Source organism: Pristiophorus japonicus, chromosome 6, assembly GCF_044704955.1.
Source record: "Pristiophorus japonicus isolate sPriJap1 chromosome 6, sPriJap1.hap1, whole genome shotgun sequence".
Lineage (NCBI taxonomy): Eukaryota > Metazoa > Chordata > Chondrichthyes > Pristiophoridae > Pristiophorus > Pristiophorus japonicus.
The window spans coordinates 20,891,124-20,918,272 of NC_091982.1; the positions used below are offsets into that span (position 1 = coordinate 20,891,124).

The 27,149-nt window shown below is 44.4% G+C and overlaps 1 protein-coding gene across 1 annotated transcript; it reads right to left on the reverse strand.

The window, feature by feature from the left end:
* shisa2a (shisa family member 2a) lies at nt 1–27,149 on the reverse strand. Its single transcript, XM_070883940.1, has 3 exons — nt 27,056–27,149; nt 9,404–9,715; nt 1–530 (listed from the first exon to the last, which is right to left on the reverse strand). Exons 1-3 carry the CDS (start codon nt 27,147–27,149, stop codon nt 1–3), a joined length of 936 nt encoding a protein of 311 aa, XP_070740041.1.

Consider the following 27,149-nt stretch of genomic DNA (forward strand, 5'->3'; position numbering starts at 1 on the left):
TTACAGAGTCACTGCAGGGTACATTAGCTGGTCACCATTCAATGCCCCATGTGAATAAGGATTATTGGATTGTTGCCCATATCCTGGTCTGTCCACATAAGCAGGAGCCATGACTAGTGTATGATCTGGTGGAATCCCATAGCTAAGATATTGTGCTGGTAAGAAAGGATTTCCTGTGGATTGAGAAGGTAGAAACTGTTGAGCTTGGTGGCAGCCCATGACCGGGAAATTTGTAGGCATGTTCATGTAGAGGTTGATAGAATCAGTGCCCATGGAACAGATGTTGTTCTGCCGTCCCATGGAGCTCCTTGTGGAAGTAGTTGTGGTGCTGGATGTAGAGTGGCGGGAGGGGGTTCTGATACCAGTTGGAGGAATGGGCTCCAGGAGACGACTCTGGGTGGGGGCATCCTGCTGATTCTCCTCTGGCTTGGGTTTCAAGCACCGGCAGCAGCAAACCGCAATGAATGAACCAACTATGATGAAGGCTACAAATATGGAACCAACGATGAGGAATGGCAAATACATAGGAACTGCAAAGGGAACAGAAAGAACAAGTGTTATCATAGGGCACAGTAGCAGATATTCTGCTATAGTAAGAATCAAGTCTTTAAAGCAGCGGTACAAACATAGAAAGGCTTTTTTACATTTCAACTTGGTGCAGTTCAGTTGCGTGGAGAACCTATATTGTGACCTAGGTGAAAACCAAGTTTTAAAAGGAGGTTGGTAATAGTAATGTCACTTTTTTAAGGGCTCAGTTGTGTTTTTTGTGAATACATTTTTAAGCACATGAAGTAATTAAATAATGACAAACATTTTATATTTCATAAATATTCGACAATTTCCCAGTTTTACCTATGATTTAAAAAAGACTGCAAACTTTTTTATGACTACTAATAAGATGCAAATACATTTTCCTTCAGAGTTTTACTTCCCCACAGTGGAGACTATTAGAAGTGGGAAAGGTATATTAGCACTTTGCATAGTCATGTGTTGTGACTTTATTTTTAACTATGTTCTGAAGTGCTGAATGCTCACAGTTCAGGAAATTGTATCCATGTTCTTCTGTCATCTTTTATGGGCCATAGTTTTCGGTGGTAGAGCATCTAGTTAAGATTTTCCCCTTGCACATTTAGGTTTAGAATTTTTTTTGCGTGGTGATTTGCTGAAAGTGCGATCTGATAATATTGTAGCGAGGGAAATCGGGCATCTGGGATCAGGGTGACCAGGAAAAGCAACTGTGTATCTTCTTAACCAATCAGACTGAAAGATTATAAAAATATGCAGTGAGTGGTTAGGATCTGGAATGCACTGCCTAAAAGGGTGATGGAGGCAGACTTCATCGTGGCTTTCAAAAGGGAATTGGATAAGTACCTGAAGGAAAAATACTTGCAGGACTACGGGGAAAGGGTGGGGACTGGGACTAGCTGAAGTGCTCCTGCAGAGAGCGCGCATGGGCTTGACAGGCATGATGGCCTCCTTCTGTGCTGCAACCATTCTATGATTCTAACAGCACCAGCACGGACACGATGGGCCGAATGGCCTCCTTCTGTGTGGTAATTTTTCTATGATTCTATGAAGAACAGAAAGGAAAAGTAAAAAAATATATACAATTACATTTGTAAAATCTCCAACAATTAAAACCTGAAGGAATGAGAAATCACAATTGTAATAGTTCATTTTCAGTGCCAGAGATGTTGACAGCAGTAATTAAAACTTATCACATCATTCAAAGGGTACTTAGAATGAAATGAACAGGACTTAACTGTCTGTGACGAGATTAGTTTGTATCTACCATGCAAATACAGCAACTTCATCCTGTTCAATGCATGGGATCACCACTGAGATGTTGTTTTCATGAAGCTAATGGCAGAGAGGTGCCTCTTGGACAGCAACCTTTGGATTTCCGTGTTTAACCACACATCTGCCCTTGCCTGAAGTTACTGTAGCATTTTCACATAAATAATGGTGAGTGCCATTAACCTCGCCGTTATTTTGACCGCAAATTATGGTCCTATATATTTTAATGAAGCTCTTGACAGTTTTGGATGCCAGCTTTAGTCACCCACTCAAATGCGAAGTGGAAACGTCAACCAGACAAATAATAGGCAGTAATTAGTCAGTACTGATCTGCGTTGAATTTCATGCTCCATTATACTTCATCTGCACCAATCTTTGCAGCACAACAGACCAGAATTGGTCCCATGGGCTCAATACGTTTGTATTCATTCTTGGGATATGAGGCTAGATTTTCCACTTTATTTTGCTTACTTAACACCCACTTAACACCCATTTTACCACTAATGCCCATATATCGCCCATTTAGCCACAAAATGGAAACGGATGGGCACTTTTCGGAAACTTATTGCCGAGCGTTACTTTCCCCATGTGCGTAATGCTGGGAAAAAATACTGCCCACCCACTTTATTTGGGTGGAATCATCAGGATGGGCGAAATCAACACCCATAATATCGCCCAGCGTTAGTTTCCGCACGGAATTAACGCCGAGATTTAATAATACCTACCAGCCACTTTTTTTTGTCATAAAGATCACATTTGCCGAAACTAGCGGCTATGAGATCGCCCAGAGTCACTTTCACCCCCTTGCACACATATCACCCACAATATCGCTCGCCCAAAAAAACGCCCGGAAAAAGTGGAACTAACTGGAACTAATCACAGTGTTATGGACGCTATGTTCTACATCACATGTCACATCCTTTAAAAGGCTGCTCTGCTTCAACCTCAGAGGAGTTCAGATGTACTCTGGAGGTCTTGAGGTGATGTGAACATCTGTACAAACATCTTTACCATACTGTGAACGATTGGAATTCAATAGGTGTCTTCATCGGGACATTCATTCTTTTTGACCAATCGGTGGAAAACAGATAGCTATTGCAATGGGGCCTGTCCTTTCTCACCCTCTCTTGATGGCCAATTACATGCTGCAGACTCGAGCTGGCTGAAGGTACGCTCCACGGCATTATGTGCCCAATGTAAGATGTGCCAGACTGATGAGGAGGACCAGACGTTACAAGCCCCGCAAGTACAGGAAGAAGCAGTCTTACCTCGACTTGCCCGACACCACCTGCCTTCAGAGACTGCGCTTCCACAAAGAGGCGATCACTGATGTATGCCAGCTCATAAGGGGAGATCTGCAGCCTGCCAGCACCATCAGTACTGCACTGTCCTTCGAGGTCAAAGTCACCGCGGCACTGTCGTTCTACGCGTCGGGTTCTTTTCAGGCCTCAGCTGGCGACATTTGCGGATGTTCTCAGCAGGCCACACATTGCTGCATTAGATAGGTCACTGAAGCTCTGTACACATGCAGGAGGGGCTTGATCAGTTTCCCTATGACCAGGGAGGCACAGACTGAGAGGGCTCTAGGATTCTTCAGAATTGCAAACTTCCCCAAGGTGCAGGGAGCAATAGACTGTACGCACATTGTGATGCGAGAACCTTTTCAGGATGCAGAGGTTTTCAGGAACCGCAAGGGCTTCCGCTCCCTGAATGTCCAACTTGTTGTCGACCACCAGCAAATTATAATGGCAGTGAATGCTCAATTTCCGGGCAGCATCTATGATGCTCACATCCTGCGCGAGAGCACTGTATCTGACTTGTTTAACAATCAGTCACAAGGTCAATGCTGGATGCTTGGTGACAAAGGATATGGCCTCGCCATCTGGCTGATGACCCCCTGCGTGACCCACACCGAAGCCAAGAGGCGATAAAACGAGAGCCACAGAGCCACTCGCAATATCGTGGAGAAAACCATTGGCATGTTTAAGCAGCACTTTAGATGCCTGGACCACTCAGGGGGCGACCTCCAATATCACCCTGAGCAGGTAGCTCAATTCGTGGTGGTGTGCTCCATGTTGCACAACTTGGTTATCAGGAGGGGACAAGAATTGCCTGAAGAGTCTGACAATCCACTCACCACATAGAGGAAGAGGAGGACGAGGAGGCGGACGCTGACATCGGCCCAGACAATCAGGCTGACACATAAAGCTGCAAGAGCCTTATGTCAGGAGCTCATCAATGAGCGCTTTGCCTGAAAGAACGTTGGTGTTATTTACAAGGCTGACACACTGCTGGGTGTGCAGGTCATACATCAATGGTGGGCATCATCTTGGTGACAGTTAAAGTTTAAGTTGATTGAAGTTAAGTGCAATTACACGTTTTGATGTTCAGGAATCACTAGTGTGCAACGGTGCAGCTATCTGAGCCAATGCGCAACAAGGTTTTGTTGAATAAAAAACATTTAAACTGAACATTAGTCTGAAATCATCAGAATTTCTGTAAAAAACAATCCTCCACCGACCCCCGACCCCCACCCCCACCGCTTCTCCTCCCCACCTCTACCCCTTCTCCTTCCCCTCCTGACTCCAAGCCGCCTGGCTGAGGAGCTCCTCAGGTGATGCTTCATTGGGAGTGGGGGGGGGATGACGTCCGAACCACTGCTTGAACGGATGCGGGAGAGGACAGTCCCGAGGTGGGAATGTGCTCCGAGCCAGAAGCAAGATGTTGCTGCTGGCTCTCATGTGCCATTGACAATGGGGGTGCGGCATCTTTGGATGCAGTGCCGCTCTCCGGGACCACTGGGAGCCCTCTGCCACCAGTGTTCCTGGCTACCAGCTCCAGGGCCTCCACCATCCCTTCCATGTTATATCTTATTTGTTGGACAAAAACTCGGTTCTTGGTGCTTAGTAGGCTTTTTGCTGCTGGTGAATCTCCCTCATGCCTCCCACAACAGTCAAACAAGCACACACCACAGCCACACACTCCTTCAATCCCTCTCAGCTCCCTCTCTCTCTCTGTCTCCTCTTCTGCATGTCATGATGACCCTTGACCTCCTGAATCGCAGGAATCAAGCATTGCCATGCCGTTGCTAAGGACGGCGACACTTTACAGCAGCAGATCGGAGAGATTTAACACTACCACCCATTTCATATCGCTCACGGTAACGTCCAATTTCAAAAATGGAGCCTAGGTGCTTTGAGAATGGGTGAGGAGCTGGCGATCTGAAACCCCATTTTTACCGGCCATGCCGGAAATAATGCTCATTTTTGGACAATCTGCACAAAAGTGTAAAATCTAGCCCATGGGCATTGCTCGCATGGTCATCATTTATTGCCTATCCCTAATTATCTTGAGAAAGTGCTGGTGGGCTGCTTTCATGAACTGCAGACTAGTTACAATGCTGTTAGGTAGGGGATTTCCTGGATTTTGACCCAGCGACAATGAAGGAATGGTGATATATGTCCAAGTTAGAATGATGTATGACTTGGAAGTGGTGGTGTTCTCATGCACCTGCTGCCCTTGCCCTTCTAGGTGGAGGAGGTTGCGTGTTTGGGAGGTGCTGCCAAAAAAGCCATGGCAAATTGCTGCAGTACATCCTGTAGATAGTACACACTGTAGCCACAATGTGCCGGTGGTGGAGGAGATAGACATTTAGACAGTTGAACTTGTTGAATGTTGCTTGGATGGGTGCAGTTGTATTCCATCACACTCCTTACTTGGGCCTTTAGATATTGGAGCGGCTTTGGAGAGTCAGCTAGTGAGGCACTCACCGCAGGAAACCCAGCCCTTGACCTGCTCTATTAGCCAGTGTTTTTGAGGCTGGTCCAGTTAAGCTTCTGGTCAATGGTGACCGCCAGGATGTTGAGGGACTTGGTGATGGTAATGAAATTAAATGTTAGGGAGGGCGTACTGTCCTCTCTTGTTGGAGATGGTCATTTGCTGGTATTTGTGTGGCGTGAATGTTACTTGCCACTTATCAGCCCAATCCTGGATGTTGTGCAGCTCTTGCTGCTTGCGGGCATGGACTGCTTCATTACATGAGCAATTCCGAATGGAGCCGAACACTGTGCTGTCGTCAGCGAACAGATCCACTTCTGACCTTATGATTGAGGGAAGGTCATTGATAAATCAGTTGAATATAGTTGGGCTGAGGACACTGTCTTGAAGAACTCCTGCAGCAATGCCCTTTGCTGAGATGATAGGGCTCCAACAATCATAACCATCTTCCTTTGTGCCAAGTATGACTCCAGTCACTGGAGAGTTTCCCCCTTATACCATTTGACTTAAATTTTACTAGGGCTCCTTGGTGCCTCACTGTCAAGGGCAGTCTCTCTCACCACAACTTTTAATTCAACTCGTGTCCATGTTTGGACCAAGGATGTAATAAGGTCTGGAGCCGAATGGTCTTGATGGAACCCAAACCGAGCAGGTTATTGTTGAGTAAGTGTATTTTTGTAGTTGTCTATATCTGTTGAAAGCTCAATGACTAAATTCTACCCCAGACATAAACAATTCCACCTGATGTTTCAGTTGAAACTTATAAACCAGGAAGATTCCAGGTCGGATCTGTAGTCTAAGTTGTGCTAGTTAATCTCAGTCAGGGCCACAGCAGAGGTATTATCATTATTGTCACCTCTCTGTATCCAGTGACTTCTGCTGTACATGTGGGGTTGTAGACATCATGAGATGACAGGATCAGGGTTGGTTGTGAACACCCCACTAACACCAGTCAAACAGCTTACCAGTACTCACTGTCTGGGATTACACATGAAAAATGGCCAAGTGAGTGAGGACAACCAGCGTCTTTAGATTGAACCCAGCAACAGTTCAGAAGCGGAGGGGAGAAAATTGGTGGGCAAATTCTGTTTGATAAGCACTTTTCACATCTACTATGGAAAAACTGCATGTTCAATTAGGGAATTTATAGAGTCAGCACTGGATACTGCAGTGCAGAACTGTTTTTAAACAATACTTTTAAAACATGGAGGTAATTTTAACTTAACTTGCCCGAAAGAAAACTGACGGATCATGCTGGCCACTCGTTTTATACCTCGACTGATTTTACTGTTTATGGAGAGTAAAATCATGATGGGGTGTAAAATGGACTGTGGGCCTGATCGAGTTAGTTTCCGCCGGGTGAGTTAGGTTAAAATTACCCCATAGGGTCCAATAGTCAGAGCATTATAACTAGCCTCTGTGAGCAATTATAAACATATTTTTAGGGCCTCTAGCAGCCTAATTTTTTTTCTTCTAACGTAATCTCCACTTGGCAGAAAGAGAGTTTGTTTTGGGGCTAGGGGAGTGTCCTGGTCAGCAACTTGGTCAATGGAAGTTATTCATATAAGGATATATATATACACATGCACAAACACACTCTGTACACTTACTCCAGCACTTCTTGAATATTTTGGCAACAGTGGTAGCAGGCTGCTTAATATTTTTTGTCATTTAAGATATATATTAAGCATATATTATTTTAATATCAATAACGGTAGAAAAACAACATTGAATCACTATGTTAGAGCTGTGGAAAGGGTTAGTTAAGATTCACTAGAATTATACCATTTGAATGAAAGGTCATAGTTATGAAGAAAGAATTAGCTTTTCTCACCAGAACAGAGAAGGTTAAGAGAAAAATCAAAGAGCTTTTCAAAATTCTGAAAGGTTTCGAGAGGGTGAATGGTGAAAGATAATTTCCACTGGTTGCTGCACTGGTAACAAGGGAGCATAGATTGAGGATTCTCCATAGAATTAGGAAGTTTGAAGATTTTCTTTCACAGAGGGAAATTTTACATGGTTATTACAGCATGGAATGCTTTATTACAAATGGCTACTGAGGCACATGCAGGATTGGATTATTGTGAAGGAAGAATATAAAAAGATGAAGGGAATGGGACTGGAGTAGATAATACCAGTTGAAGAGCTAGCTTTGGGACAGACATGATTGGCCGAATGATCTCCTGTGCCATAACTTCTATGATTCTACATTGTTAAAAGCATATAAAAAAAAACAGAATTAGTGTACTTAAATTTACATTTTTAAAAGTTAATTTAGCTCTCTTTATAGATCAGAGTAAAGTCACCATTTTGGAGCCATACAGACCAGATGGTCCTCGGTTCGATCCCTAGTTGCACTGAATTAGCTGATCTTTCCCAGGACTTTAATGTTGGCTATAGTGCCCTTCTATTATCGGCCAGGATTCCATGATTGGTATTGAAATGTATCCTGGACTGTAATGTAAATCTGTTCTCATCTGTTCCATGTAATACCCTTATTTGCATAGTACTACATGTAACGTGATTTATGGATTGTACTAAACTGCACCTTGAAATGAAATGCACGCTAGTGCATTGTATGGAACCGCTGTCAGCATCCAAACCAATTGTATGAAATTGCTGACCGCAAGGTACTGAGCTATTTTCCAATGTATTGTGAAAATTTTATATGAATAAAGTATATTTTTGAAAAAGAAAAATCAGCCAGGATTTCCAATCCTGACCATTATCTGCATGTGGCTGTCAGGTGAGAGCAAGATGTTCTCTTCTGTGGTATTCAGCTGTAATATTCTCCAGTTGTATAGCCTTCCAAATCTAATTTCCAAGGTTCACATGTGAAAAATGTCTAATTGGACGAGTACCAGATGCCGACTGCCATGGATCCACAGCCCAGCAACAGAGCTAACATCTTCAGAAGAGGATACTAATATATATATATATATATATATATAGTTATTTAAAAAAACGCTGATGGTGTTGACTCTTGATAGAGTACAGTTCCACAGGCCCTGGTAGCTCTGATACCAGAGTTTTGGAGATTTTTTTTTCTCCACATATGGGTCTGTTAAGGCCTGGAATCCTCTCGCAGGGACAGTAGTTTAAGCAAACTCCACAACAGCTTTTGAAGGGAAGTAAGAACATAAGAACATAAGAACATAAGAATTAGGAACAGGAGTAGGCCATCTAGCCCCTAGAGCCTGCTCCGCCATTCAAAAAAGATCATGGCTGATCTGGCTGTGGACTCAGCTCCACTTACCCGCCCGCTCCCCTTAACCCTTAATTCCCTTATTGGTTAAAAATCTATCTATCTGTGATTTAGTGTGGGGGAAAAGCAGGGGATAGGGACCAAGTGGATCGAGCTCTTTCTGAGAGCTAAAACAGGTACAAATGGCCGAGTGGTCTCCTTCTGTGCTGTAAAATATTATGATTGTATATAAATCAGGAGGGGGAAACGTGGCCGATTTATTTCCCTCCTCAGCCCAGGGGAATTAAGACCAATTGTAATGAGCAACTGAAATCGGCTAACTAAGCTTAGACTGGAGATCAAATCTGGGACCCTCTGGCTTAGGAACATACATATTCCAAGATTGGGCCCTTTACTGTACCTGACCGAGTGTAGATGCCATATGTCACGTTAGTAAATGAGAAAAGTCCTGTAGAATATCTATTACAATATTGTATATTAGCAGCTGATAGATTTGTTTTTAAGTTGCTTTTTCCTCTACAGGAGAGGAGGATAGATCGCAAGATTTGGTGCATTTTTGAATAGATTTTCTAGGTCAGTAAATGATGGTGCTGAAGGTAGAATTGAGAATAAGTGTGCCCCTACCTGATGCTGACTTGCTGTGGGAGCCCGGCTCCTGATGCACATTGTCATCATTGCTGCAGTCGCCCTGGTCCAGTCGGTTGTCCAGCAGAGAGCAGCAGTACCTGAGACCACACGATCCGCAGCACAAGGTGGCATCCTGGCCATCGTATCTCTCGGGGCACTGGAACCCCGGGTGCCAGCTCCTGTTACTGTCAGACCAGCCGTGGCAGTACTCTCCCGAGGCGGCGTGAACACCCAGCAGCCAGTTAGCAAAGAAAAGAAGCAGTGTCCCAAACCGAGCAGTCCCCATGGCTAAAACCGGCACAAGGAGAACTGTGGGGCTCACAGATTAAAATCCAAAAGCAGATTTATTCTTTATTCCCTTTTAAAACCAACAAAATCCAAGTTCTGAGCGCGTTATTGGCACTCCGCTTTCCTCAACCGATTCCCCCTCTCTTCTGATGTCCTGGACCTCAATCTCCGGACAATGAGTGGCGGAGTGCAGGAGTGTTCATTTCTCAGTGTTAAATGGCTCTATTCATGGCGCTCGGTTGCTAAACTTTTAGCAGGGGCTACAACGAATTTTCCATCTGCAAGCAAGTCTTTTAATCAGAAACAATGCAAAAGGTAGAAAAAAAATATAAATAAAAGTCGGTAACGTGCAGTTTTCAAATACTGAAACACAAATATAATCCTACCCACCTTCCATTCCCTTTCTGATTCAGTCTGTTGTTAAAAAAAGTTCTTTCGCTTAAACTCTGGCAAGTGGGTCCCAATAGGCTGTGCGTGATCCACCAATCCCAATTTAAAATTCCAACGAAGTTACGCCTGAAAGGATTTGTGCTCCGCCTCTTGGGTAACACCCACAGCTTGATTACCATATACATAGCATTGGATTTTATTCACGATAGATAGATCGCGGATTTAACACCAATATTTTAACATATACAATATTAAGTGTTAAATTTTAAAAAAATAGTGGCGTTCAATTGAAAGGCCAGTACGTTTTGTTTCTGGAAGTTGTAAAAACTACTTCTTTCAAAAATTAGGAGAGTTTGTGGTGCCCACCCGTTGATACGGTTAAGTTTAAAGCCCATCTGATATTTAAAGCATAAATTGGAAAAATTAACAATATGGAGCATTTAGGGGCAGAGCTGAGAAACAGGTATGAAATGAAATCTTTCGGAAGTACAGTTAGCCTTCTTGAACCATTATGTAACTGGCATTGAAATTATGCTGTACGAATTAATAGTTTGTGAATGCAAATTAAATTCCTTCATCTGCTATTTTAGCAGAAGGATTATCCCATTCAAAATAAACTGGTTAAAATAAATAAGTTAAACCCGCCGTTAAGATAGTTGTCAAAGGAATTTTGTATGCGTGTAAAACATTTCTACACTAATATTCACAGAGCATAATTCCAGGGCCTTGATGTTATAAGGGAATAATGGCATAGGTCACTGGAATTGTTATCTCTCTTCTGAAGACATTCAATCTTGCTTGGGTACTGTTTCATGGGTGCCAATTACTCCATGGTGGCTGACCCAAAAAGCTGTTGTTCTTATATGGGAAATGGCAGAGAAGTGGGATTCAATAGTTCCATCTTTAAAGCTGGCACATGTCCAATAGGCCAAATGGACCTCTTCTGTGCTGTAATTTCTATGATTCTAAGTGTGAGGCTAGACAGTCCAACAGCTGATTGGGCAGGTACAGCAGGAATGGTGAGGTCGGGGCTAGGGAGCGGCGAGAGATTGCAGAGCGACGTGATCAGGGCGCAGGAAAGACATGAGTTCGGGGCCCAGAAGAGCCGAGGGCCCAGGGGCAGCACGGGTCAGCCCACACTGCAATATGTGCATGCACTAGGTCCGTGCAGCAGAGCTGGTCTCCAATCATCTTGGTTAAAATCTTGCCACTGGACCAAGACTGAGCTCTGTCAAGCCCGTGTGGTGGCTAGTGTGCAACGGCCACCACACGTTAAAAAAATCCACACACAGGCATCTTCCACCCTTCAAGATGTAGTTCGGGACCTGGATTATTGTGTCCTTCATTGAAACACCTGTGAACTCATCCCTTTTTGACATGGAAGTAAGTCATCCTCGACACTAGGGACTGCCTAAGAAGAAGAAGACAGGTGATTATGTTCTTTTCTCTTTATTTCTCTTTAGCTGATGCACATTAAGACCAACTGTAGAGATGTAATGCTTGTTGTAGCCAAGATCAGCTACCTCAGCACAAACTGGGAATTGAACCTGGAACATTCTGGTTTGTATGACTCAAATCTGTGCTGCCTTTACTGAATCTGAGCTTTTGGGAGAGCATTTAAGCTTGTATTTTATGGCGAATTATGCTCTTCACTAGAGCATTGACTCTTTGAGAATGGTGTATTATACATCTATAGGAGTAATAGTTCATATGAAAAGTTGAAGTCTTACATTCAGGATGGTGAAAACAGACTTGAAGCAATATACAGAAGTGATCCTCCTCTTAAAAGAAATAAGCAAGCTCCCTCAATACTTTACTGACAAGTGCATCGCCCAATGTGATACTGAGCCATACAGAATGAGAAGATCCCAGTTCTGTGCTGAGTTATCTGAGCTCAACCATGATACAAGTGGCCTCAGCAACCTGGGCTAGGGAGCAGAAATATCAACCAGGGCTCCAACTCTTGTGATTCCTGCTGGAAGAGGAATATGTGAACAATGGGTGAGGACAGAATAGGCTCAGTTGTGATGCTCTCCACAATTTGAATAGCCCGCCAACACTCTAGGCTCACAACAAAACAATGGCCAGTTAGGGGTGATGTATCAGAGGGCTGCCAGTGTTTGTGGAACTGTACTCCAGCATAAATTGGTGTCTTAAATCTTATATCTGTGCTTACTTTCTGCTTGCACAATTTGACTTACTTTTACACTTTTGTCAGACTTTTATGTAAAATAGATTCTGTTATAAATTCCTATCTCAATGATTATAATAGGTTTTGTTTATGTAAACATCAGTCTGATCATGGAATCTGCCCACCAGGTTTCTATAAATGATTCAAAATGCTTCCTGAATTTTTTTTCAACTACAATTTTTTTTCTCAGTAATTGAAATGTCTAATATCCAACATAAGGGTTTAAACAAGATTTTAAAATTCTAAGGATCACATATTTCACAATAAAAAGACTTAAAATTGATATGACCTGATCCTGGCAATTACGGATTGTGCCTGTTGGTGCCCTCCAGCGCTGTTGAGTCTAGCGTTTGTCTAAGATAGCAAGCGTCTGCACCAATACGGCTGCATCTCAGGTGATCGGTTTACCCATATTGGCAGAAACTCGAAAATCCCAGTAATCTGGGGGAGTAACCAGCTCCCCCCCCGCCCCCAATTGAAGCCCACTATGTCGGAAGAGTGATACAAAAATATTGGGAAAACATTTTTCCCTCTTTTGAGGGGGTCCAGATCACTTTGCTGCCCTTGAACCCTTCTGCCCCCTGGTGGAGCTTGGCGGCATCTTTCTGAAGGCTACTATGCCTTGGTCTGACTCAGCTGGGTCCAGTATCGGCTGGAAAAGTAGGAACTCCCAGTGAAGTTCCTTTCTGCCTCAGCCTCACTGCCTCTGAAATGACTGGACCTGTAAAGAGCAGAAGAGATACCACCCCTCACAGCACCAAGTGGGAGATTCAGCCATCCCAAAAACACTGGGCTTGATATTTTTGCCTGGAACTGTGACTCTGAGCTGCATTTGAATTGTGTAGTCTGAGTGTGTGCATTGCACCTCATTTTCCAGGAATGCATCAATATCGTTCAGTTTACTGTACTGATGGAATAATTTTCTTTAGCTTCAGCAGTTTCTGTTTAAACATTTTTCATAATTATGTGAGAAAGAAAAACTTACATTTATAGAGCGCCTTTCATGACCACCGAATGTCTCAAAGCGCTTTACAGCCAATGAAGTACTCTTGGTGTGTAGTCACTGTTGTAATGTGGCAAACGTGGCAGCCAATTTGTGCACAGCAACTCCCACAAACAGCAATGTGATTGTTGTGTATCTGTAAAGCATGCACTCCCATGTTCCACCACCAGGGAGCTCATCCCCTGAAGTCCCAAGGGATCCCAGCATCCCTTGGGAGTACTGTATATAAGCCTGTTCCTCACTCTGGAGTGTCTTATTAAAGACTGAGGTCACTGTTACTTTAAGCTCCCTGTGTGCAGCCTCATCTGTGTTAGGAACACAATAACTGCCGACGAGAATACGGATCCAACGCAAAGATGCAGCAAACTGTGGGCATCCTGGAGAAGTTCTCGCAGGGTGAGGACTGGGAAGCCTATGTCGAATGGCTAGACCAGTACTTTGTAGCCAATGAGCTGGACAGAGAAGGAAGCGCTGCAAAAAGGAGAGCGGTCCTCCTCACAGTCTGTGGGGCACCGACCTACAGCCTCATGAAGAATCCTCTGGCTCCGGTGAAACCCACAGATAAGTCGTATCAGGAGCTGTGTACACTGGTTCAGGAGCATCTTAACCCGAGGGAGAGCGTGCTGATGGCGAGGTATCGGTTCAACATGTGCCAGCGATCTGAAGGTCAGGAAGTGGCGAGCTACATCGCTGAGTTAAGGCGACTTGCAGGACAATGTGAGTTTGATGGCTACCTGGAGCAAATGCTCAGAGACTTTTTTGTACTGGGCATTGGCCACGAGACCATCCTACGAAAACTTTTGACTGTAGAGACACCGACCCTCAGTAAGGCCATTGCGATAGCACAGGCGTTTATGTCCACCAGTGATAACACCAAACAAATATCTCAGCACGCAAGTGCTAGCAATGTTCATAAATTAACTGCAACTGTGTTTGCGAGCAGAAATGTACAGGGCAGAACCCACGAGTCTGCAACTGCCAGCAGGCCTCAGGTGACCCAGGTGACAGGATCCCCAACAAAGAATGAATACAAGGCAATTCACACGTTGTTGGCGTTGTGGAGGCTTCCATTCAGCCTATTCATGCCGTTTCAAAGGGTATGTTTGCAAGAACTGTGAAGCAATGGGGCACCGCCAACGAGCTTGCAAATGAGCTGCAAGCTCTGCAAAACCTGCTAACCACCACATGGCAGAGGAAGATTGGTCCATGGTGGAACAAAGCAATTTTGAGCCTCAGAGAGAGGAGGCAGATGCTGAAGTACAAAGTACATAAAATTGAATGGCTTACCCGCAGCCATGGAACTGGACATCAAAAAGATGTTTGAGAGACTGTGGTGCAACAAGGCATTCAGACCAGCCCTGAGCCCCAACCACACGAAACTGAGAACGTACACCAAAGAGCATATCACTGTCCTGGGCAGCGCCATGGTCAAGGTCACCTACGAGGGCACGGTGCATGAACTGCCACTCGGGATTGTCCCAGGCGATGGCCCCACACTGCTTGGAAAGAGCTGGCTGGGCAATATCCGCTGGAACTGGGATGACATCCGAGCACTATCACATGTCGATGAGTCCTCATGTACCCAGGTTCTTAACAAATTTCCTTCCCTTTTTGAGCCAGGCATTGGAAACTTTTCTGGGCGAAGGTGCGGATCCACTTGGTCCCAGAGGCATGACCCATTCACCACAAGGCGCGAGAGGTACCTCACATGATGAGGGAGAGAGTGGAAATCGAGCTGGACAGGCTGCAACGTGAGGACATCATCTCGCCAGTGGAATTCAGCGAGTGGGCCAGCCCGATTGTTCCAGTACTCAAAAGTGATGGCACGGTCAGGATTTGCGGCGATTATAAAGTAACTATTAATCGTTTCTCACTACAGGACCAATACCCGCTACCTAAGGCAGACGACCTATTTGCGACGCTGGCAGGAGGCAAGACGTTCACCAAGCTCAACCTGGCTTTGGCCTACATGACACAGGAGCTGGAGGAGTCTTCGAAGGGCCTCACCTGCATTAACACGTACAAGGGACAGTTCATCTACAACAGATGCCAATTTGGAATTCGGTTGGCTGCAGCGATCTTCCAGAAAAACATGGAGAGCCTACTCAAGTCGGTACCACACACGGTGGTCTTTCAGGACGACATATTGGTCACGGGTCGGGACACCGTCGAGCATCTACAAAACCTGGAGGAGATCCTCCAGCGACTGGGTCACATAGGGCTGTGGCTGAAGAGGTCGAAATGCGTCTTCATGGCAACAGAAGTGGAGTTTTTGGGGAGAAAGATCGCGGCGGATGCCATTCGGCCACAGATGCCGAGACAGAGGCTATCAGGAACGCACCCAGGCCACAGAACTTCACGGAGCTGCGGTCGTTCCTGGGACTTCCTACCGGGGTTAAGCACCCTTTTAGAGCCCCTACATGTGTTATTGTGCAAAGGTGAGAACTGGGTATGGGGAAAAAACCAAGTAATTGCTTTTGAGAAAGCCAGAAACATTTTATGCTCCAACAAGCTGCTTGTATTGTATAACCCGTGTAAGAGACTTGTGCTAGCATGTGACGCATCGTCGTACGGAGTCGGGTGTGTATTACAACAAGCCAATGTTGTGGGGAAATTGCAACCTGTCGCCTATTCTTCCAGGAGCGTGTCTAAGGCAGAGAGGGCCTACAGCATGATTGAGAAAGAGGCGTGTGTGTTCGGGGTAAAGAAAATGCATCAGTACCTGTTTGGCCTCAAATTTGAGCTGGAAACCGATCACAAGCCCCTCACATCCCTGTTCGCTGAAAACAAGGAGATAAATACTAATGCCTCAGCCCACATACAAAGGTGGGCACTCGCGCTATCAGCGTATAACTATACCATTCGCCACAGGCCAGGCACCGAGAACTGTGCGGATGCTCTCAGTCGGCTACCATTGCCCACCACGGGGATGGAAATGGCGCAGCCTGCAAACTTGTTGATGGTGGTGCAGCCTGCAGACTTGTTGATGGTCATGGAAGCGTTTGAAAATGATAAACCACCTGTCACGGCCCGCCAGATTAGGACTTGGACCAGCCAAGATCCTCTGCTGTCCCTAGTAAAAAACTGTGTACTGCATGGGAGCTGGGCCAGCATCCCCGTTGAAATGCAAGAGCCAATCAAACCGTTCCAGCGGCGAAAGGACGAGCTGTCCATTCAGGCAGACTGCCTTTTGTGGGGTAACCGCGTAGTGCTACCAAAAAAGGGCAGGGAGCCGTTCACCTCGGATCTCCACAGCACACACCCGGGTATAGTAATGATGAAAGCGATAGCCAGATCCCACGGGTGGTGGCCCGGTATCGACTCTGACTTAGAGTCCTGTGTACGGCAATGCAGCGTATGTGCTCAGTTGAGCAACGCGCCCAGAGAGGCATCACTAAGTTTGTGGTCCTGGCCCTCCAGACCATCGTCGAGGATCCATGTCGACTATGCGGGCCCGTTTCTCGGTAAAATGTTCCTGTTGGTGGTGGATGCTTTTTCAAAATGGATTGAATGTGAAATAATGTCGGGAAGCATTGCCACCGCCACCATTGAAAGCCTGAGGGCTATGTTTGACACCCACGGCCTGCCTGACGTACTGGTCAGTAACAACCTCCATGTTTCACCAGTGCCGAATTTAAAGAATTCATGACCCGTAATGGGATCAAACATGTCACCCTGGCCCCGTTTAAACCAGCCTCCAATGGGCAGGCAGAGCGGGCAGTACAAACCATCAAACAGAGCCTTAAACGAGTCACAGAAGGCTCACTCCAAACCCGCCTGTCCCGAGTACTGCTCAGCTACCGCACGAGACCCCACTCGCTCACAGGGGTGCCCCCGGCTGAGCTACTCATGAAAAGGACACTTAAAACCAGACTCTCGCTGGTTCACCCCAACCTGCATGATCAGGTAGAGACCAGGAAGCAGCAACAAAATGTAAACGATGGTCGCGCCACTGTGTCACAGGAAATTGATCTGAATGACCCTGTGTGTGTGCTAAACTATGGACATGGTCCCAAGTGGATCGCGGGCACGGTGATAGCTAAAGAAGGGAGTAGGGTGTTTGTAGTCAAACTAGACAATGAACAAATTTGCAGAAAGCACCTGGATCAAACGAGGCTGCAGTTCACAGACTGCCCTGTACAACCCACAGCAGACACCACCTTTTTTGAGCCCACAACACACACCCATAGGATCAACGACACCACGCCGGACCAGGAAATTGAACCCATCACACCCAACAGCCCAGCAAAACCAGGCTCACCTAGCAGCCCTGCAGGGCCAACAACACACCAGCTCAGCGAGGGCACAGCCAACACACCAGAACAGACATTTGTACCGAGGCGGTCCACCAGGGAAAGAAAGGCTCCCGACCACCTCACCTTGTAAATAGTTTTCACTTTGACTTTGGGGGCGGAGTGATGATGTGTATCTGTAAAGCATGCACTCCCATGTTCCACCACCAGGGAGCTCATCCCCTGAAGTCCCAAGGGATCCCAGCATCCCTTGGAAGTACTGTATATAAGCCTGTTCCTCACTCTGGAGTGTCTTATTAAAGACTGAGGTCACTGTTACTTTAAGCTCCCTGTGTGCAGCCTCATCTGTGTTAGGAACACAATAGTGATAATGACCAGTTACTCTGTTTTAGTGATGTTGATTGAGGGATAAATATTGGTCAGGACACCAGGTATAACTGCCCTGCTCTTCTTTGAAATAGTGCAATAGGATCTTTTACGTCCAGCTGAGAGGGTAGATGGGGGCCTCAGTTTAACATCTCATCCGAAACACAGCACCTCCGATGGTACAGCACTCCCTCAACACCTCACTGGAGTGTCAGCCTAGAGTAATGTGCTCAAGTCCCTGGAGTGGGATATGAACGCACAACCCTCTGACTCAGAGGCAATGTGCTACCCACTGAGCCACAGCTGACACTCAGGGGAGTAGTTCGAGGACACATTTAAAAATCTTTATACTGGTAGAATTAATGTTGAATGATTTCATATGAGAGGGAGAGGGAGGGAGAGTTCTGATGAAAGGTCATCGACCTGAAATGTTAACTCTTTTTCTCTTTCCACAGATGCTGCCTGACATGCTGAGTATTTCCAGCATTTTCTGTTTTTATTTCAGATTTCCATCATCACGGTATTTGGCATTTGTGTTGTGGAGAGGAAGTCTTTCTTCATTATAATTGAGTTCATTTTTTAAATACACCATTGAATTTTGAAGAAAACCATGTTTAATGATCTCATCTGGTTATCACCTGTGTTAGTGTGACAGTTAATAAATTTTAACATTTTAATTGTTAACAGCTGTCAGACACAGAAAGGCTCAGAGACATAAAGACACACAAAGCGTCTTTCCTCATTAAATTTGCATTTCCAAATAATTAAAGAAGAGTTGAATTTTGAAAGTTCTAATTATCACCTGTCATATTTTGTTGATAGTAATTAGAATGTTTGCATAGTTGAGAAAGAGGAAGAGAGATAAATACAGAGATAGATAAAGAGATATCTGGTAATCTCTTTGGCAGGTGAGACACGCACTATACATACCTAACCAAGCAAGCTTGTCACCATGACAACTGGTACTTCGTACATGTGCAAAGTCTTTGAACACACGCACTGCAAAACAGTATCAGAGGCCCAGGCAACCTGAGGAGAAGCTTGAAAGTGTAAAGAAATCTGAAAAAATTCAGCTTTGCAAATGATCATTCATCTGCAAGTTGCAGTTTTGCACGTGGAATATTCTAAAACAGAGAAAAAAATAATGCGCAAGACATTTTGCAGTCATTGCAAGTCTGACAACTATAGTGAGGCAGAGGCTCACTTGTCTCACCTGACAAGCTGCCTCTGGCAGGAATCAATCACAAAACACCAAATTCAGTGTTTCCAGACATCCCTTAGAAAGTCACATACCAGTGCCGTCACACATGAAGTTCATCTCTCCCCCTCTCTCCCCCCAAATCTGTCAGGCCCATGCCCTGCCCTCCCCTCACTGCTGACAGGCACCAGGAATCCCACAATGACTCAAACCTCACATTCAACCGGATGCGTTCACAAATAAAGGATGAAAGTGAGTATTGTGCACAATGAGCAAGTGTGACCTTAGCTTCTTTAATAAGACTCCAGAGTGCAGGTACCTCGTGGGTGGCCTGCTTATATACCGTGGTAGTATAATACAGGTTACAAGGAGTTAAATACATAATACAACCAACAGTTGTGGCAAACCTTAGCTTTGCCTTCTACAGTTCTGCCAAACCCCAGATTCCTCCTCCACAGTTCAAAGAACCCCCTTCCCCCGCCCCAATGCTGCCAGCCTTCAGCAGCCCCACTGCAATATTGTCAAACGCCAGGAGCCCCAATCCCTGTTCTGCAAAACCTCAGAATTATTCTCCAGAACAAGCAAAGCTCAAGACCTTTCCACACTGCTACCTAAGCCCAAGACTTCTTCCACTGTTACTCAAGTACAGGGTACTTCCCAAGCCTCAGATATCTACCTCGAATTGGTGCATTTTGAATGCTATTTTGCTGTGTAGTCTCAATATTAATAACATGTAGGGATTAAAAACTAAATACACCAATTCTCCCAAATCCCAGTATGTATTTTAATAAAAATTGAATTTGACTTATTCAGTCACTTGTAAATCAGTGGCCCAGATATTATCCACTACATGGCATAAACATCTCTTTTGTTATAAAACAGCAAATCCCGTCTCACTGTGAGCAATGCCACTGAAATATACTAGTAATATATTAAAAAATCTTACATCTGCATGTACTTCTTGTCAACTTGCATCAAAAATTTATATGTCCACATGTACAATAGAAACTGCCTATGTAACCTTGTCATGCTATAGTAACACTAGTGGAGGCACTGCAGTGGGTAGTCATAATTACAGCATTACAAGTTTACTTACTCAGTTCCCAATATAAATTTGGACAGAGAAACTTATAATGGGAATATAAAAATAAGGCTAGAATGTGTAACATTAAAATGGGAACTGAATTACATGCTTACCATGGTTTAATTATTTCCCCCTCTAACTCCACTTCATCTGAAGACTAGATGGGGCCTTCACTCCTCATGTGCAATGGCATGAAAGATCGATTAGTAATAAATAATAATACAGATGTCAAAACATCTCAAAGCAGTTCACATGCTGAATGTGATGAATGACCAGTCAACCTGTTAGGAAATAATAGTGGAAGGATGTTTGCGAGGGCACCAGGATGCCAACATGCTCCGTTTTGAAAAGAACATAGGATCTTTAAAATTCACCTGAACCACAGGAACAACCTGAAGTATTCTTAAGTTAACATCTCATCTGAAAGATGGGACTTTCAACAAAGCAGCACTCCTTCAGTATTGTACTGGAGTGCCATCCGAGGTTATAAGGTCAAGTCCTTGTGTGGAGTGCTATTAACTGAGACAAACTTACAGAAAAGTAAGAGAGAAAAAGAGAGAAGAAAATTGTGGAATAAAAACAAAATTTACATAGATAAATTATTCTGAAGTTGATGACTTATGATTTAAAATGCTGTTTGAGAATTTGAGTTCAGTTTTTTAAAATCTGGAAATAAAATACTGGGATCGGTAAAAGTGATCATGAAGCTGTCAGATTGTCATAAAAACGTAACTGGTTCACTATTGTCATTTTGGGAAGGAAACCTGCCTTTCCCATCCAGTCTTGCCTATATGTGACTGCATGTTCCACACCAATGTGGTTGACTCTTAACTGCACTCTGAAGTGGCCTAACATGGCATTTAGTTGCATCAAACCGCTACTCAGGACATCTACGGTTGGGCAATAAATGCTTTGTTAGCGATGCCCACCTCTCGAGAATGAATAAATTAAAAAAACATTTTAAGTAGTAAGCAAGTATTCACATTAACTTGTCGTATTAAATGACAAATTGTATCCATATGGTGCTTTTAACATAATAAGACATCTTAATGCATGTCATAGAGGTGAAAAAAGAAATTGAGCAGTGAGGGAAGAATAGTTAGAGGAGTTATTGAAACCCATGTTAAAGAGGTAGGTTCTGAAGAGATATTTCCTGGAGTAGACGAGGTAATAAGACAGAGAAGTTTGGGAATCCCAGAGTGTAAGGCCAAGACAGCTGAATGCTTTGCCACCAAAGGTGGGCGGAGAGAGAAGGATGCAAAGGAGATCAGAATGAGAAGATTAGAGGGTGTGCAGTGGCATGTAGGACTGGAGGGAGTTGATGAAGACAAGGATTTGAATTTGATGCATTGGGGATGGGTAGCTAATAGGGATCCAAGAGAACAAGGGTGACAGGGGAGCAGGACTTAGTGCAGAATAGGATATGGGCAGCCTTCATCTTGTACTATAATATTTACTTCAATTAATATATTTAAGATATAGAATTTAAAGTAAAGCAATGATTATAGTTAGTTGCCAGTAGGTGGCTGCTTTAGAGTTAAAAAAGAAAAAAATCCATTACTTATGATGCCTCTGGCTTTCATGACCACCTGAGAGCAGTAGGTTGGTTCTTTGTGTTGTAGACTAATGGACTACATGGCTGAACTGTCGATGTTGCCAGAGTCCAGATGGCCACGCCTATGGGAATAATAAGGTACTTGGGTGAGTTCCATCGTGACCGAGAGACTTTCGGAACGTACGTGGAATGGCTAGAAATGTTTTTCATCGCGAATAGTTTCATCGAAGTCCCCGATGATGTAAACCATAACCATGTGGTGTTAGAAAGGAAACGGGCTATTTTCTTGACTGAAGAAGGCCCCAAGGTGTATGAAACCCTGAAAAATGTGCTTGTTCTCATCAAGCCAAAGGCACACCACTGAGGGAGAATCTAACCAAGTCAAAACATAACTACAGTCCTGAGCCCCTGGAAATTGCTGAAAGTTATCATTTTGGAACACAAAATCAATTAAATGATGAGTGTATCAGTGAGTAAATTGTAGCTTAAAAAAAACTATCCCTTCACTGTCATTTTGGAAACTTTCAGGACCGAGCATTGCGTGACCACTTTGTTTGTGGGTTGAAAAATGAAGGAATCAGAAGGAAATTGTTGACAACACCTTACTTGACTTTTGATTTAGTTTGTCAGACAACTATGGCGATGGATATAACCAACCTATACTCCAGAGAATTTCATGCCATTTCCAGTCATCAGACAACCAAGGTGAATCGGCTGCAGGCTGAAAATAATAGGCAGTTTGGCTCCAAGGTCTCAGCAACTGGCCAAGATGACAGTGAAGTCGTGCTATCATTGCCTGGGCCAACACATTGCTCAAAGCTGTCCGTATATGAAGGCCAACTGGGCATCTTGCAAAGGCATGCTGACTGAAGAGTAAACCGACTTTCAATGCTAGAGGTAGAAATTGGCAGACACTGGATAGCATTGAAGAGAAGCAACAGGATGAGGAGGTTCTGGAGAGACACGTCATCAGGAGCACGAAGGTATCCGACAGCGATTCACAAAGTATTGTCATCCAAGTAGACATTGCAGGAACCAGAATACCCATGGAAATCAACACTGGTTCATCCATGAGTGTAGTATCGGAATCGTTATATCTCGACAAGTTGCATGATTTTCGACTGGAGAAATCGAAGATAGAGCTGCGAGGCTACTCAGGAGAGCAAATCCCTGTTGTAGGAAGTATCACCATACTGGTGAAATACAAGGATCAGTTTCAGAGCTTGCCTCTCATACTAATGTCAAGAGATAAGCCTGCCTTGCAAGATAGAAATTGGTTGGGATCACTGAAGCTGGATTGGAATGAGATTTTTCGTGTGGAAACGAAATTTGCATCGAAAGATGATGTCATCAAGCAGTAGCCGAAGGTGTTCCATGAAACAGGCAGTCCAATCAAAGATTTCAAGGCAAGTGTCAGAATGCAGAAGGACGCAAGACCAGTTTACTGCAAGCCACGCCTCGTACCATGCACATTCAAGGAGAAAGTTGAGCAAAAATTCAAAAAATAGAAACTAAGAACATTATCGCGAAGGTAGATCTAAGTAATTGGGCTACACCCATTGTTGATGTACCTGTCATATATGTACAGAATCTGTGGAGACTACAAGGCTACGATCAACACGGTTTTGAAACAGAATCGGTATCTGTTACTAAAAGGCTGATGACTTGTTTACAAAGCTAGTCTGGGGGAAGTCATTCACCAAACTGGACTTGACATTGACCGACATGACACAGGAGCTGGTCGAGATGTCGAAGAGACTTACGTGCATTAACACGCATAAAGGACTGTTTATTTATCACAGGTGCCCTTTTGGAATTTGCTCGGCTACAGCAATATTTCAGAGGAACATGGAGAGTCTATTTAGGCCGTTCCCAGAACTGTCGTGTTCCAAGATGACATCCTGATCACAGGTCATGACTCCGAGGAACATCTGAACAACCTGGAAGAGGTTCTACATCGTCTGAACAAAGTGGGAATCAGACTGAAACGCTCGAAGTGCGTCTTCAAGGCACCAGAGGTTGAATTCCTGGGGAGGAAAATTGCTGCTGACGTCATCAGGCCCATGGACGCAAAAACCAAGGCCATCAAGAATGCACCCAAACTGCAGAATGCGACGGAGCTGCGCTCATTCCTGGGTCTACTCAATTACTTCGGTAACGTCCTACCTAAATTGAGCACCTTATTAGAACCACATGCTGCTAAGAAAAGGCGACAACTAGTGTGGAATGTGTCTCAAGACAGAGCTTTTGAGAAAGCCACTAATCTGCTTTGTTCTAACAAGCTGCTGGTACATTATGACCCATGTAAACGTTTAGTATTGGCCTGTGATGCTTCGTCATATGGAATTGGTTGCGTACTCCAACAAGCTTATGAGTCGGGTAAACTTCAACCAGTCGCGTATGCTTCAAAAAGTTTGTCTAAAGCGGAAAGATCCTACAGCATGATAGAGGAAGAAGCACTAGCCTGTGTGTATGGGGTTAAAAAGATGCATCAGTACCTGTTTGGTCTTCGGTTTGAACTGGAGACTGATCACAAGCCGCTCATTTCACTGTTCTCTGAGAACAAAGGTATCAATACCAATGCTTCATCCCGCATCCAGAGGTGGGCGCTGACATTATCTGCTTATGATTATGTCATTCGCCATAGACCTGGCACCGAGAATTGTGCCGATGCTTTGAGCCATCTGCCGTTGCCCACACCGGAGGTGGAAACGCCACAACCGGCGGACCTATTGTTAGTTATGGGTACTTTTGAGAGTGAAGGAACCCCTGTCATGGCTCAATAAGTTAAGAGCTGGACCAGCCAGGACCTGATTTTATCGGTGGTGAAGAGTTGCATCCTCAAAGGTGATTGGTCTGCCATACCCAAGCAAATGTGCAAGGAGACCAAACCTTACATTCGTCGCAAAGACGAAATGTCTATTCAATCAGATTATATACAGTGGGGCAATCGTGTCATTATCCCTAAGAAATGGAGAGAGAAATTTGTACATGAGCTACATAGCACACATCCCGGCATTGTAATGATGAAAGCCATCGCAGGTCTCACGTATGGTGGCCGGGAATTGACTCTGAGCTGGAATCATGTGTGCATCAGTGCAACACTTACATGCAGCTCAGCAAAGCACTAGCGGAATCACCGCTGAGTCTGTGGCCGTCCAAACCATGTTCCAGGATCCACATAGACTTTGCAGGTCCCTTCCTGGGAAAGATGTTTTTAGTTGTGATGGATGCATATTCAAAGTGGATAGAGTGTATAATCATGTCATCCAGCACATCTACAGCTACCATTGAGGATCTCAGTGTCATGTTCGCGACACGTGGTCTGCCTGACATTGTTGTTAGCGACAATGGATCTTGCTTCACCAGTCAGGAGTTTCAAGAGTTCATGAAACTCAATGGTATCAAACATGTAATGTCAGCACCATTCAAACCTGCATCGATTGGACAAGCAGAATGTGCTGTCCAAATCATAAAGCAGAGTATGAAGCGAGTAACCCAAGGATCACCGCAGACCCGCCTGTCATGCATACTGCTTAGTTACAGGACAAGACCTCACACGCTTGCTGGGGTCTCGCCTGCTGAACTAATGATGAAGAGAGCTCTTAAGACCAAGCTATCTCTTGTACACCCTGACTTGAATATCATGTTGAATATAGAAGACAAAGTCAGAAAGGGTATCACGATCGCGCAGCTGTGTCATGCGATATTTCTGTAAATGATCCTGTATATGTTCTGAATTATGGTCAGGGTCCCAAGTGGATCACTGGTACTATCATGGACAAGGAGAGCAACAGAGTATTTATTGTCAAGCTCAAAAATGGGCAAACATGCAGGAAACATATGGATCACACAAAACTGCGGCACACAGATGAACCAGAACAATCGGAGGAAGAGACAATCGATGACCAACCAACCTAGCCCCCAGTCATCAGAGGACTCAGTGATCATCAGTGAATCAGGACTTTCAATCACTGACATGTTCAATGAAAATGGACTTTCAATCCCTGACATGGCCATTGCCACTCCCACCAGGTCAGCCACCCAGCCACCAGTCACAACAGACTCTGAACACACACCCAAGGCTGGAGTTGAACTGAGATGGTCAACCCGGGAGCGTAAAACACTGGACCGTCTCAATTTGTAAAAGATTGTGTTAATATCTCAGAGGGGGTATATTGTCATGTATGTACTTTTGGGATCACTAGCCACTAGATGGCATCACTTTTGGAGGCCATTGGGCTGCACGCACGTGTGTGCAGCCCAAGTATAAAAGGCCAGCCATTTTGGATATTAGTCACTTTGGCCTTAATAAAGCAGAGCCAAGGTCATACCTTTTGGAGTTAAACAGTACTCAGTCTAACAGTCATTGCATACACAACAGTACCTAAGTCAGCTGTTAAGGTAAGGTAAGGTTGTGTGGTGATTATAAAGTAACCATAAACCAGGTTCTAGAATGTAATCTACTCAATACATTGCCAAATGTAGAAGATTTGTTCACCACAGGTGGCCAGATTTTTTCAAAGTTAGATCTAACAAACGCCTATCTATTATTTGAGTTAGATGAAGAGTCCAAGTCATGCTTGACTATAAATACTCATCTAGGCCTATATCAGTTTAATAGGCTACCATTTGGAGTGTCTTCTGCCCCATCATATTCCAAGGGGTGATGAACCAGATTTTGCAAGGCATTGAAGGGGTAGTGTGTTATTTAGATGACATACACATTTCAGCACCAAACAGACAAATCCATAATAAGATGTTGAGTGAAGTGCTCAAACGGCTAGAAAAGCACAGAGTACAAGTGACTGCTCACAAGTATCAGATATTTTAAAACTCAGTGGAGTACTTAGGGCACAGAGTAAGATAAATTTGGATGCAATCAGAAATGCACCCACTCCCAAGAATATCTCTGAACATCGATCATTTTCGGGTCTTTTGAATTATTACAGGAGGTTCCTCCCAAATGTGGCTACAGTGTTACATCCACTGAATGAGCTGTTGAAAAAACAGGTCCCTTGGATGTTGACAGAAGAATGCGACAGAGCATTCAAAGCGTGTAAAAGCCTGCTTATAGAGAGTACCATATTAGTTCACTATGACGTATCTAAGGAGATCAAGCAAGCATGTGACGCCTTTCCATATGGAGTTGGGGCAGTGATCTCTCATGTACTACATAGCGGGGAGGAGAGACCAATTGCTTTTGCTTCATGCACTCTCAGTGTCAGTGAGCGGAATTATGCGCAGATTGAAAGGGAAGCTTTGGCATTGATATTTGCGATCAAGTAGTTTCTCAAATACTTGTTTAGTCATAAATTTACCATCGTTATTGACCATAATCCCTTGACAGCAATCCTCCATCCAAAGTCCCCTGCAGAGATGGGCTTTGATTTTGCCAGCGTATACATATGACAT